This window comes from Apaloderma vittatum, unplaced genomic scaffold (genome assembly GCF_000703405.1).
Source record: "Apaloderma vittatum isolate BGI_N311 unplaced genomic scaffold, ASM70340v1 scaffold10696, whole genome shotgun sequence".
In the NCBI taxonomy this organism is placed as follows: domain Eukaryota; kingdom Metazoa; phylum Chordata; class Aves; order Trogoniformes; family Trogonidae; genus Apaloderma; species Apaloderma vittatum.
This window is the reverse complement of record NW_009723399.1, coordinates 14,834-26,697: the sequence shown is the minus strand read 5'-3', so window position 1 is coordinate 26,697 and position 11,864 is coordinate 14,834. Positions and strand designations below refer to the sequence as shown.

The 11,864-nt window shown below is 34.3% G+C and overlaps 1 protein-coding gene across 1 annotated transcript in view; it reads left to right on the top strand.

Annotated features, from left to right (window-relative positions):
* Positions 1-11,864, top strand: part of LOC104275979 (formin-like) — a gene marked incomplete at its 3' end in the record, with an annotated part of 94,828 nt that overhangs the window by 75,930 nt on the left and 7,034 nt on the right. Inside the window, 3 exon segments of the mRNA XM_009872105.1 lie at positions 120-266; positions 3,719-3,778; positions 5,215-5,335. Of these exon segments, the coding sequence (XP_009870407.1) occupies positions 120-266; positions 3,719-3,778; positions 5,215-5,335 (328 nt within the window).

Here is an 11,864-nt window from a genome sequence, read left to right as displayed (position 1 = left end):
GGAGTAAAAACACATAAGCAAAACCTCTAGCAAAAATAAAATAAGAAAAAGATTTTTTTTATATTAACAATTAAAAATTTTGTGCCAACGGAAGTCACAGGCTAGTATCCATTTTCCAGGCTTTGCTGAACATGACAAGTGTGAAGGAAATTTTAGGTTTGATTCTGGCTTTTGGAAACTATATGAATGGTGGAAATAGGACCCGAGGTCAAGCTGATGGATTTGGTTTGGAAATACTCCCCAAACTAAAGGATGTCAAAAGCAGAGTAAGTACTCAATTTTAGTTAAAGATAATTTTTCTGAAGTGATCTTTTTTTTGTTCCATCATCTGTCAGAAGTTAATCTTTTATTTCTTACTGTTCTTCCTTGAAATAGCAAAGCATTTTGTACCATATTCTTGCTTTTTTCTCTCAACTTTTCACCTCCTTGTGCATGTGTGCATATTTCCTTAATCTCCAATTTCTCCTATTTAGTACTGTTAGGATAATTATGTGATAACTTCTGTGTGTCTCTTTTACTAGTAGGAACTTAAATACAGTAGGGTAGAGAGAAGTAAGAGAGCACAGACTGCTGAAGTCTTCTCCCGTAAATGTCTCCATTTTTTTTCCTTGCTCTTAATAAAAGGTAGCTCTATGTGAGTAAAAATGTTTTAAAAAATAACTTTACAAACAAAATATCCATAAAGCTTCAGTGTAGCATATGCACTAAGGAATTATATGTAAAGGATATAAATATAGGGGATTTTAATCCTCTTCAAAGAAGTATGTCAGACCCAACAAGACCTTTTCAGTCTTTTTTTTTAATTGACAGTTAAATGGGTGTTGGAAATGAATTCTGAATGGCATGCACAAGAAAATGTTCATAGATTGCATAAATTATTTTGTCAAAAATTGAGAACCACTTGCGCATTTTTGATTAGTTGTACTAGGATCAAAGTCAGGCTCAAACAGTCTCCAGACACCTTTTGAGACAAGGTTAATTTGTCCGTTATTTCAGTAGAGCAGAGGAGGAGATGCTAGATAATGTAGGCAATGGAAACACTGCTCAAAGTCCTTCTTACCTTGACACCGCATGGATACACACAAAGCAGCAAAGAATAGGAGGTATTTTCTGCTGATGCTTGTACAGATTTGGAGGGTGAGAAGAAAACCTATACTTTCATGTTCTTTCTCTTTTCCTATGTGAAGTACTGTCTTTAACTATGGGAAAGGTAGATTTTTGGCTTTGGTTCCCAGTTGTGCTTCATATACATAGGAATGAAGGCAATGTCAGGAAAGCAGTATGTATAGAGACCTTTGAATTTTATTTGTGGATACCATCATTAACAAAGTGTAAAAACAAGTTTAATGAATGGCTCAGTGAGTAACTGTATTAACAAAAGTTTTAGGAATGGTTTTGGGTCCTTTGTCTTCTAAAGACATTTAAGTGCTGGAGCGTGTCCAATGAAGGCAACAAAGCTGGTGAAGGGTGCAGAGAACAAGTCTTATGAGGAGCGGCTGAGGGAACTGGGGTTGTTCAGCCTGGAGAAAAGAGGGCTGAGAGGAGACCTTATCGCTCTCTGCAACTGCCTGAAAGGAGGTTGTAGCGAGGTGGGGTTGGTCATTTCTCCCAAGCAATAAGTGAATGAATAAGAGGAAATGGCCTTGGGTTGCGACAGGGGAGATTTAGATTGGATATTAGGAAAAATTTCTTCTCTGAAAGGTTTGTCAAGTGCTGGAACAGGCTGCCCAGAGAAGTGATGATGTCACCATCCCTGGGGGCATTCAAAAGATGTGTAGATGTGGTATTAAGGAACATGGTTTAGTCGTGAACATGGCACTGGTAGGTTAACAACTGGACTCAGTGATCTTCAAGGTCTTTTCCCTCCTAAAAGAATCTATGTTTCTGATTCTTGCTTCCTCTTACTTCCTACTCCACAGACAATACACAGTACAGGCTGTAGCTAAACTAGAAACAGGCCAAGTTTCCCAGTACTCAGGTGTTCACTGGTTGGCCAGCTGCCATGAAGAAAAGTGTAAAACAACTTGAGTTTTGCCTGACTTTTCTCAGTCAGTGTGTACTCAGACGTACTAATTTTAGTCTCACTCTTCTGTCTAACCCTAAACTTGTAAGAATTTAATTATCTCTGGGACTTTCCAATTTGGCTGAATTTAGCCAGCACGTTCCAAAACTGTGAGTTATGAAAAGGAGTGACAGATGTACAGTATAAGTGCATAAGACTTGTTCCTTAGCCAAACAAGCTGAAAAATGACAGTATTTACAGTTTCCTAGTAGCCAAAATAAATGTATTATTACTTTAGACTAGTCTCCAAAATGCATAAAAACTCGAAGGGGCCAGCTGCTGCAGGGAGACAAGAAATGTCAGAGATAATTGGTAGACCGTATTTGCAAGGAAGAAGAATGAAAGATCTTCTATATTTGAACACTAAGGTATCTCTCTTGGGTCCCATTATTCCCTTTCTGGGATTTGCCAGGAGCAGTGTTACATCTAGGTAAGCTAAATTTCAGGAGCTAAGGTAAAGATTAAATGTTTAATATCTCTTATTTCACATAAAAGTAATATTTTATCACGTGAACCTAGAAAGTTACTTGATATAGAGATTTTTTTTAAAAAATGTAGCTCACCACTTCAAAATCTGTTTTGTTTTCTAGAAATACACTTTAAACCAAGTAATAAGTTTGATAGTTTTGCATATAGAAAATAGAATAAAACGGATATTTTACTCTAAAAGGGCAATCAAATGTTCATGAGTCACCTCCATTCCTTTGTGTCACATGACCTGCCAGCAATTTCTCCTAAAACTGTTATACAAGCAGAGTGACTTTGTCTGCATGACAGCAATGACTTGCTTAGCTAGGAATTTTCTTAGTGTATGATATTAATAAAATATAATGTGCTGCAGGCTCTAATATAGGCGAGGCAGCTCTGTACAGGAAGTCAAACATTGTTCACATACAAATGTTTGTCCTGACACCTGTCAATGCACAATATGAAAACACATCCAAAAGAACTTCAAAGACATTCCATATACAGTTCCCTATATTATGATTCTTTTATCTTGTGGAATGGTACCCCTACAACGTGTAAGTCACATGCTTTTCCTAGAGTTCATGTGGCCTATGATGACCCAGTGAGATGTAACACAAAAAAAGAACCACAAAGTGGGTGTTAGAAGTCATACAAGGCAACAGAGCATGAAATATACTTGTTAGGTCCATTTTGTCTGGTTTTATATTTAGAGTGAAACATAAAAAATAGCTATGCCTCTTTCAGATCTTCATTATAGGTGAATTGAGACTGAAGGAATCAAGAAGTTCAGTTCACCTTAATGTATCTGAGTTGACTGTAATATTTAGTTCCTATTATATTTAGGAATAATACTAGTAATTAATGCTATTATTCGAGTTGATATTATTATTCAGTAAAGCCTTTTATTATTAAAAAGAGAGATGAGGACAGCTTCTTCTAGCGCATGTTTTGTTATCTGGTATGTAGAACCCAAAGAAGCTCTAGATCCTGTGGTGGTACCACCAAGCCTACATTAGAAAAGATGGATTTTTTTTTAGTCAGTAACATTAGGGCTGAAGGTAATGTGAGACCTATTTCTCACAGCAGTATAAAATAATAATGTATTTATTTTGAAATAAAGTAAATTTTCACTCACCTGAAACAGTGTTAATTGCACACATTTTTAATAATATATTTATTTTTTCCTAGGATAACGGTATTAATCTTGTGGATTATGTCGTCATATATTACCTACGCCATTGTGATAAGGTAAAAATATTTCTTTGCTCTATCGGCCTCTCCAAAAGTAAGTTTCTTTAAGAGACTGTAAAAGTGTTTATAATAGCTTTTTAAAAATGTGAACGCAGTGGCTTTGATGGAATAATTAAATCCATTTAACTTGCATTTTTGTAATTTGCGGACCTCAAAAGGCTTGGAATTTGCTATAGGTTTTATGATAAATTTTTGGGAAGCACTGCAGGCAATTGTAGACTGGACAGGAGGTCACTCCCCTCCTGTCTGCTTCCATCCTGGTTGCTATAATGCTGTAACTCTTTTTCTGATGTGGTAGTAAGGGAGACAGAAGTGTGATTTCTCTTCTCGTGACAGAAGGCAAAGACAGATAGTTAAGATAGGTGAGTCAGTTGACAAGGATGAAGCTAGAGATTGAAAATGTAGGAAACAAAAGCAACTTTGTCTAGCCTGTAATGTTTCTTGGTTCTCAGGGTATTTATATATGTATTCTTTCTCCTTTTTTAGCAAGGCTGAAGGTAATACTTTCTAATTAATTTATTTAAATATTTAGTATTTCTGCAAGCTTTCTGCTATACTATAATTTTACTTCAGGGAATTTTATCAGTTTATCTCCCTTGGGAGGAAATGGACACAGTGTAAATGCCGTACTTTTTCCTCCGTATGTTCATGTCTTTGCAATAATAAAATTATTTATTTCCCTGTTCCCAAAACCATTCTCTGACCTGCAATCTGTGCACAAGTAGTATTTTAAACTCACTAGTATATGCTTATACTCAGCAATGACATATTAATACCATTTATATACTTGTTAAATTTCCACTGGAGATATTGCTTTGAACTTTGGTAAGTTTTTCTCTTTTGTTTTGTTTTACTTCTGCGCTTTTTTTTCTTGCTGTGTTAAAAATAAGGTATATACTTAGGAGATCCATGCAGACATTAACCCATGTGATTTATTTAGCCACATAGATCTTCAGCTTTATATTTTTGTCTGTATAAAATACTTCCAGCAATTTATCAATATTGTTTTCAATTTATGCTTATAAAGTGTGTTTATACTTAATGAACTAGGAGGGAGTTAAACCACAAACTTTTGTCATAAGATCACTTGTTGCATTAAAATAGGCATTCATGTTACCTGATTTTAAGTAGCTTCTAATCTCTTATCTAAGCCTTTATTGATATGAAATGAAATGCTGTGAGCTCAATGTTGGTTCATTGTTTAAATTGAGCACAATTTGCTTTTTCTAAAAGGAAGTTTCAACACTCAGAATGGTCAGGATTTCATCTTGAATGGTATATATGTTGTTTTAGCAATAATGATTTAAAATATTTAGTTTTTGCAGTTTTATAACAGTATTTCATAGATGATGTTTCAAAAAAAGTAATTAATTTCACCGCAAATGCATTCACTTTTCACGGGGCTCTGTTTGTTTGTTTGTTTGTTTGTTTAGGAAGCAGGAACAGACAAGAGTATTTTTCCTTTACCAGAACCACAAGATTTTTTCCAGGCCTCCCAAGTTAGGTTTGAAGACCTAATAAAAGACTTAAGGAAACTGAGGAGAGATCTAGAAGGTAACTGGGAATTTTCACATTTGTTCTGCTAACAAAAAAGTGCCATTTAAAATGTGACCTTTATGGGGTTTTCTTATTGCTAATTAGGTTTATAGTGTTGATTCATTTCAAGTTTTTACACTGTGGCACAAATTACTAACATAAATTAGAAAGTAAAAAAAAAAAATCAAACTCATGACTTAATAAAAAAGGAAGTAAAGATACTGAAAACTAATTTCTCTTTTACAGTCAAAAGGCCCCAGAAGAAATCATTCTGAAATTTTCTTTAGTTATGTGTGAATTTTCTTCTAGCTTCTCCAGAATTGTGTGTTTAACTGTAGATATCTCTTAGTTCCATAACGTAAATACTTTTTTCAGTACGACAACAATTTAACAGCTACAAGAAAGAGTTGAATACTATTAATGTAGAAATAAAACACAGCTTGCCAAGGCACAGCAAAGGGAAATGGAAAGATCCAGTTCAAAATATTTTCACCCTGGGACATAAAATAAACATTTAAAAATGTTTATTATAAAGAGGGGCTCCAAAACCCAACTCATCTATCAATCAAGGTACTGAGTGGAAATAAAATGGGAAGGGTTGCTCTCTAAGTGTTCCAAGCAGTTTCATTTTTGTTTTGTGCTTCATATGATGTTCTAAAATAAATCCAGCAAATGATGACTGAATGTTTTAGGACTCTCTTTTTTGTTAAGGAAAAGTTGCTACTTCTACTGAAGCAGTTTTGTGTAGAAAATGGAGTTTAGGGAGAGAATCTGCACAAAAGTCTGTAAAAACTTATTTACATCTCTGCATCAAAATGGAAGAGTCCTTTTAGAATCAGAATTGAACAGGATGTCTGTTTTTTCATTTTTTTCAGTGTAAGGCAATGAAAACAGTTATAAAATAATTTATCCTTATAGTTAGAAATTGCTGGATTAGGTCACTGCCATCTTTAGGATAATTTCAAAGGTTAACAGTGGTAGGAAAGTATCAGTTGTTGTTTGTTTGACCTGGGCATAAGCGAGTGCTCTATCTCCTCTCATCGCTTGGCCCTGTAAACCCTTGGCCTGCCCTCTTTTGGGCTAGTTTGTGCAGAAACATGATCTGTGTTTGATCTTGTACTTTTTCAGCATGTAGTCCTGCTGTCATGCATCTTAGTCTTGCAGGATCTGCAGTGAGGCTGAGGCATTCACATCATATTTGTTGTACATTTCAAAGACACAGATAGCAAGTAGGAAAAGCTGAACACTTCAACTCTTCAAAAAAACCCAAAACAAACCTGCAGCTTTCTTGTAATCACTGATTTCTGTTTGCTAAAACAAATTTTCTTAGGTATTTATAGAAAATCTAGGAAAATTGTTGTCAAGGTTGTTTTCATAATTTTTTTAAAGATGTATTTGAAAACCAGCCAAACCAATTAACATACAAAGTTAATGACAGCAAAGATTTGAAACAAAAGAAGTTGTGGAAATGTTTTCAGATGTCGGTGTTTTATCACTCAGAAATATGCAGCAGAATTCTAACATGCATTCCCGTGACTAGTTTCTCTTTTATTTAAACAAAGAAACAATCACCCATAGAAAAATGTTGTATGTCTTTAACAATGCCTTTCAGATTTTTTTCTTTAGATAATGCTACAGTTTACTTTTAAATCAAAATTTTAATTGAAGAGGTTATAATTTTAACACGTACAACAAAGATTTGATGAGTCTCTGTAGTTTATTGTAGCCATTAAAAAGTTGTGGCTGCTGGCAGAATACCAGTGAAAGTCTAAAGCTGAAACAGATGTGAGTAGCAGAAACCAAGTCCAGAGAAGCGTCAGGCCCAGCTATCCAGACAGGCGCGGCCCTTCAGATGTAAATAATTTGAAAAATATTAACTGAGGCTGCCTGTGTTATAGGCTACACTGGATTTATTTCACAGTTTGGTTGGCTAAGGTAGTCTTAAACTGATTACCTTGGAAGTGGGATGAGACAAAGGTAATAAATGAAAGAAGGGGTTTCTTGTGTGCCATTAGGGAATGAACTAATGTTCCTGTTAAGTGACTTACTTTTTTCTCTGAGATTTGCACAGAATGATTTTTAAAAAAAAAGGTAAATACCACCTCTTGTGCCTGAAATTGCAATTTTGATAGACCCTTTTCATAATAGTTGTCATTTACTATTTAGAAATATCTTTTGCTAGTTTATCAAGGCACTCATTTATCTTTCTATCATGGTTATTCACATAGGAAAGACTGAGTTACCATGAGTGGCATGTCTTAATGGTGTAAACTTCTGGTTTGAAATACCTAGACACTGTGGAACCAAAAGTTCAAATCTAGATGAAGCACAAACCCTTTCATCCTTTTCAGATAAACAGATTGAGTTCCATACAGTTTGCTATTTTGAAGTCTTTCAGATTAGCCTGTAAAGGGACAGACTAACTTTAGTCTAAAGGGATTAGACTAAAGTTTGGCTCAGAAAGTCAAACAAATTTTTGGAGACCCTTAATCCAGCAGATTTTTAACACATATTCCAGAAGAAACTTTGTTATCATGAGCAGTTTTAGGTTAAAAGGAAAGATAAACAAAAATGTACATTTAACATAGGCTTTTAAGGAAAAAGAAATGCAAAAGAATGCAACATTAAATATTGTAATGAAAGTTTTTGAATGAAGTCTGATTCCACTTTTAAGTCACAGGAAAAAGTCACGTTTTCTGTAAGCTCAGGTTTTCACTCCAGGTCTCTATAGTTGCTGTATTTCCAAAGTGTTCAGATATTATATAATATATAAGTAGATACATTTATTTATTTAACAAGTATTGCCTTTGAAGTTAATCTTTGTATGTATGGGGAAAAAAAAAATCTTGCTTTGCAACAATATTTTAAGATTGTAAAATATCTTGATCTTTGTCTAGGGTTTCTGCTTTTTCCTTTCCCTATCATCAAAGATGATTTCTCTTCTAGTCTGGACAATTCCACTTGATTGGTATTCATCTGGAATAAGTACAGAATGTTTGAAATGGGTAGTCACAAGAAGGGTTTTAGAAAGAAAGTCACTTTACCAGAGAGTGATAGGCTTGTATATATTTTACCATGAACCTTTTATTCATCTCTCTCCAGTACTGAGCAGTCTTAATTATTCAAAATTAGTTGCCTGTAGATTGTTTCCATCTGTCATGCTCATTACTTTTCTCTACGGTACAGTTTGTAGATTTTTAAAATGCTGTTCCGCTAGTCAAAAGAAAGCAACATTAGTTTTCTTCTATCATTTAATGTGATGTTTATTATAACCATTTAGTATTCTTAACCTTAACAACTGAAAGAGCAAAAGTATTTATTGAATGGTTAAAAATGGAAATCAAGGTAGGTCCACTCTGAATACTTTCAGGAGTCACACTTTTATTTCTCACAATAAATTAAATTTCATATGAGATTGTGACACTCTGATCCCAACGAAAATCCACATACCTTTTGCTTTCACCTTCTTTCGTAGCCACAAGTTGAGATATTAGTTGTCATTTTCATACTGATATTTTTTTCAGTACTGTATATATGTTTTAATTTTTTACTAACTCAGTTGAGTTTATATGAGTATATATATGTAGGTGTTCACACACATATATATAACTCAAAAGAAATAATTTAATTTCAAAGACTTCACAGGTCAACTACCTATAATAATCAGCTGGCTTTCAGTACTCCAGGAGAAATGGTTTCAAGTTGAGGGCCTCCTAACCTAATTGTTGACAGATCTGTATCTTGCATAAATATGTTAGCCCAAACTTTTCCACGTCTAAGTAGTGGAACTTCATCAAAATCTCAACTTATGGCAACCCCATCCTGGAAAGTTTTATAATTCTTATAAAAAGATTAAAAGGGAAGCAAGTAAATCTATGCATGAAAAGTTGAGAAATTACAATGATACACTGGCTGTTTGTGTATTGCTTTTTCTACAGAAGCATTATAATCATAGAGAAATGCAAGTTGGTTGATTGGAATGTACCTCTGGAGGTCCTGTGGTCCAGAGTCTTTGAGCAGGGCCAACTTCATAGTTAGGTTGGGTTGTGTAGAGCCTTAGGCAGCTCAGTTTTCAGTCTAAGGATGGAAATTCCAGCACCTCTCTGGGCACCTGTTCCAGTGCTGAATCACTGTCTCAAATATTTTTCCTTATCCTGTGTGAGAATTTCCTGTGCTGCAACTTGTGACTTCCTTCTTTTTCTTTAGATCTGCATTTCTGAGAAAAGTCTGTCTCTGTCTTCTGTATAGCTCTTTGTGAGATAGCTGAAGTCACAAACTAGATCCCCAGTTAGATTTCATCAGACTGAACAGATCTGGCTTCTTCTGCCTCTCCTTCAAGTCCTTCATTTTATTTCTTTTTCAAATAGGGTGACAGTGATATATATTCTTTTTCAGATATGAATATGTTTATCTATATATCCATATATATATTTATATATATATAATTTTTTTTCTCAGAAACAGATCCAGTACACTGAATGTGACTAGCACAGTGTTGCCATAGCATCATAGCTAATTACCCCTGTCACTTAGCATGGCTGCCTAGACCAGACTAAATTGTTGCATCTACATTGCTCTCATTCAGTGCCCCTTCAGAAAGCTCTGCATCACATTATATTCCAAAGTGGATATGTGTTACAAAGTTCAAACAAGAATGGAAGAGAAATTAGAAGTGAGAAGTGGATGCTAACTGAAAAGGGTTGCTCATTCTTAATTCTTTCAGCTGCTGTCATTATAGAGACAGGGAGGAACCTGCAGAAGGAAAAAAATAATTGATTCATGTTCATTTAAAACTAAAACTGATTTTCCACATTTAAATTTTTTATCAAGGATTATACGGAAATATATTTACCAACTGAAAAATATACAAAAGCAGAAAAGTTTAATCAGTATTATTCACAAGAAGTTAATTTAAAGTTTGTAAATGTGTGTGTTCCCATCAGAGTCCTCAAAGTGATTTAAAGAGTTTTGCAGCAAAATATCAACTAGTTAACTGTAAACCATTTCTGTTCTAAAGATTAATTGGTGTTTTTCATTAATGAATTTAAACATTTTCAGCTTTTATTGGATTTATATGTAAGCACAGATGAAAAAATTAATTGAACGTGTTATTATTTATTCAGGTGGGATTATATATTTACTTCATGCACACTACGGTCTTGGATAAAGTTTTTTTAATGGAATAGAGTTTTAATATAATCATGGTACAATAATCATCAAATGTTTTAAGTCAATTTAAAAGTAGATTTTAGACATATGAGTCACATACATGTTCTAGAAAAAATTCCCAGCAGCAGCAGACAAGTTGTATGATACATTTCAGGAACTAATCACTTGATTTTTCTTCATGTTAATTATACTTTTAAATTTTTTAATTAACCTTAAAAGTTAGGAAGTGCAGGCAAATAGAAATTTGAACTGAATGGTGCAACGTGAGGAGCCAAATAGGTGCATGTGTCATTTCTTTAGACATTAACATAAATGGAGCACGTTGTTTTGCACCTGGTAACTGTCACTGTATTTTTAACTGTCCAACATTTACATGATATATTTGGAGGCAATGAGCGGTGTATGGAAAAGAGTAAGGGACAGCTTCATACAGGAAAAGTTATTTTGTTCTGAAGAATTTCTAAAATTATGCTCTTATCCTTCTGAGTTTTATGACCACTTTTTGAAGACACTCTTGCCTCAGCAGGGTTACATATATTTCACTTTGTTTTGATTTGGCAGAGTTACAACACAGGCATGAAAAAACACACATTGTAGATGTGCATCGGATTCTATTTTATGATAAAACTAACATTTTGACAGTGTTCCACTGGTAATATTCATATGTGAATGCATTAAGTGAAAATTTTCCTTAGCGGATCATTTTATAAAATTCCATCAGATTTTCTAGTTTGTGATAATAGAGAATAGTATGGAATGGTTTTAATAAGATTCAGAAATATACTAGAGGAGCAAAGCAATGATATTTTAGAAGGGTTTATTCCCTGGAAGCAGATGTCTGCATGCATGCACAAAGGCAAAGGAGAAAGCTTTCTGTTTGTTAAACAATGGCGTGCTGTTAATTTCTTCTTTTATGTTGTTTTTTTTTTCTGTGGCTAAAGAGTCCTTGGAAATTTCTTGTTTAAATCAGTCTGCAAATGTTAAGATTCTAAAATGAATCTTGGAAATACCGCAGTTGCAATTTTCTGAACACTTATCTGTGTGTCCTTTTGTATGTATAAATATGTGTGTGGGTGGGTGTGGGTGTGGGTGTGGGTGTGTGGTGGTGTGTGTGTGTGGTGGTCACCTACATATTTAGTGCAAATGATCTAAGATTGAAAGTACCTTAATTTAGGCAGTGGGATACAAATTAGTAGGAGTGAGGCTAATTAGCACTATGAGAAATGCTCCTGCTACTATTATAGGTAGTTTATGAATTTACATGGTTTTAAATCTAAACAGGATGCTCTAGCTGAACCAAAGCCATAAACTAGTAGAAGAATTAATTAGGTGGAACTTTATGATCTGTCCTGCACAGAAAATCAGAGATCTAGCAGTA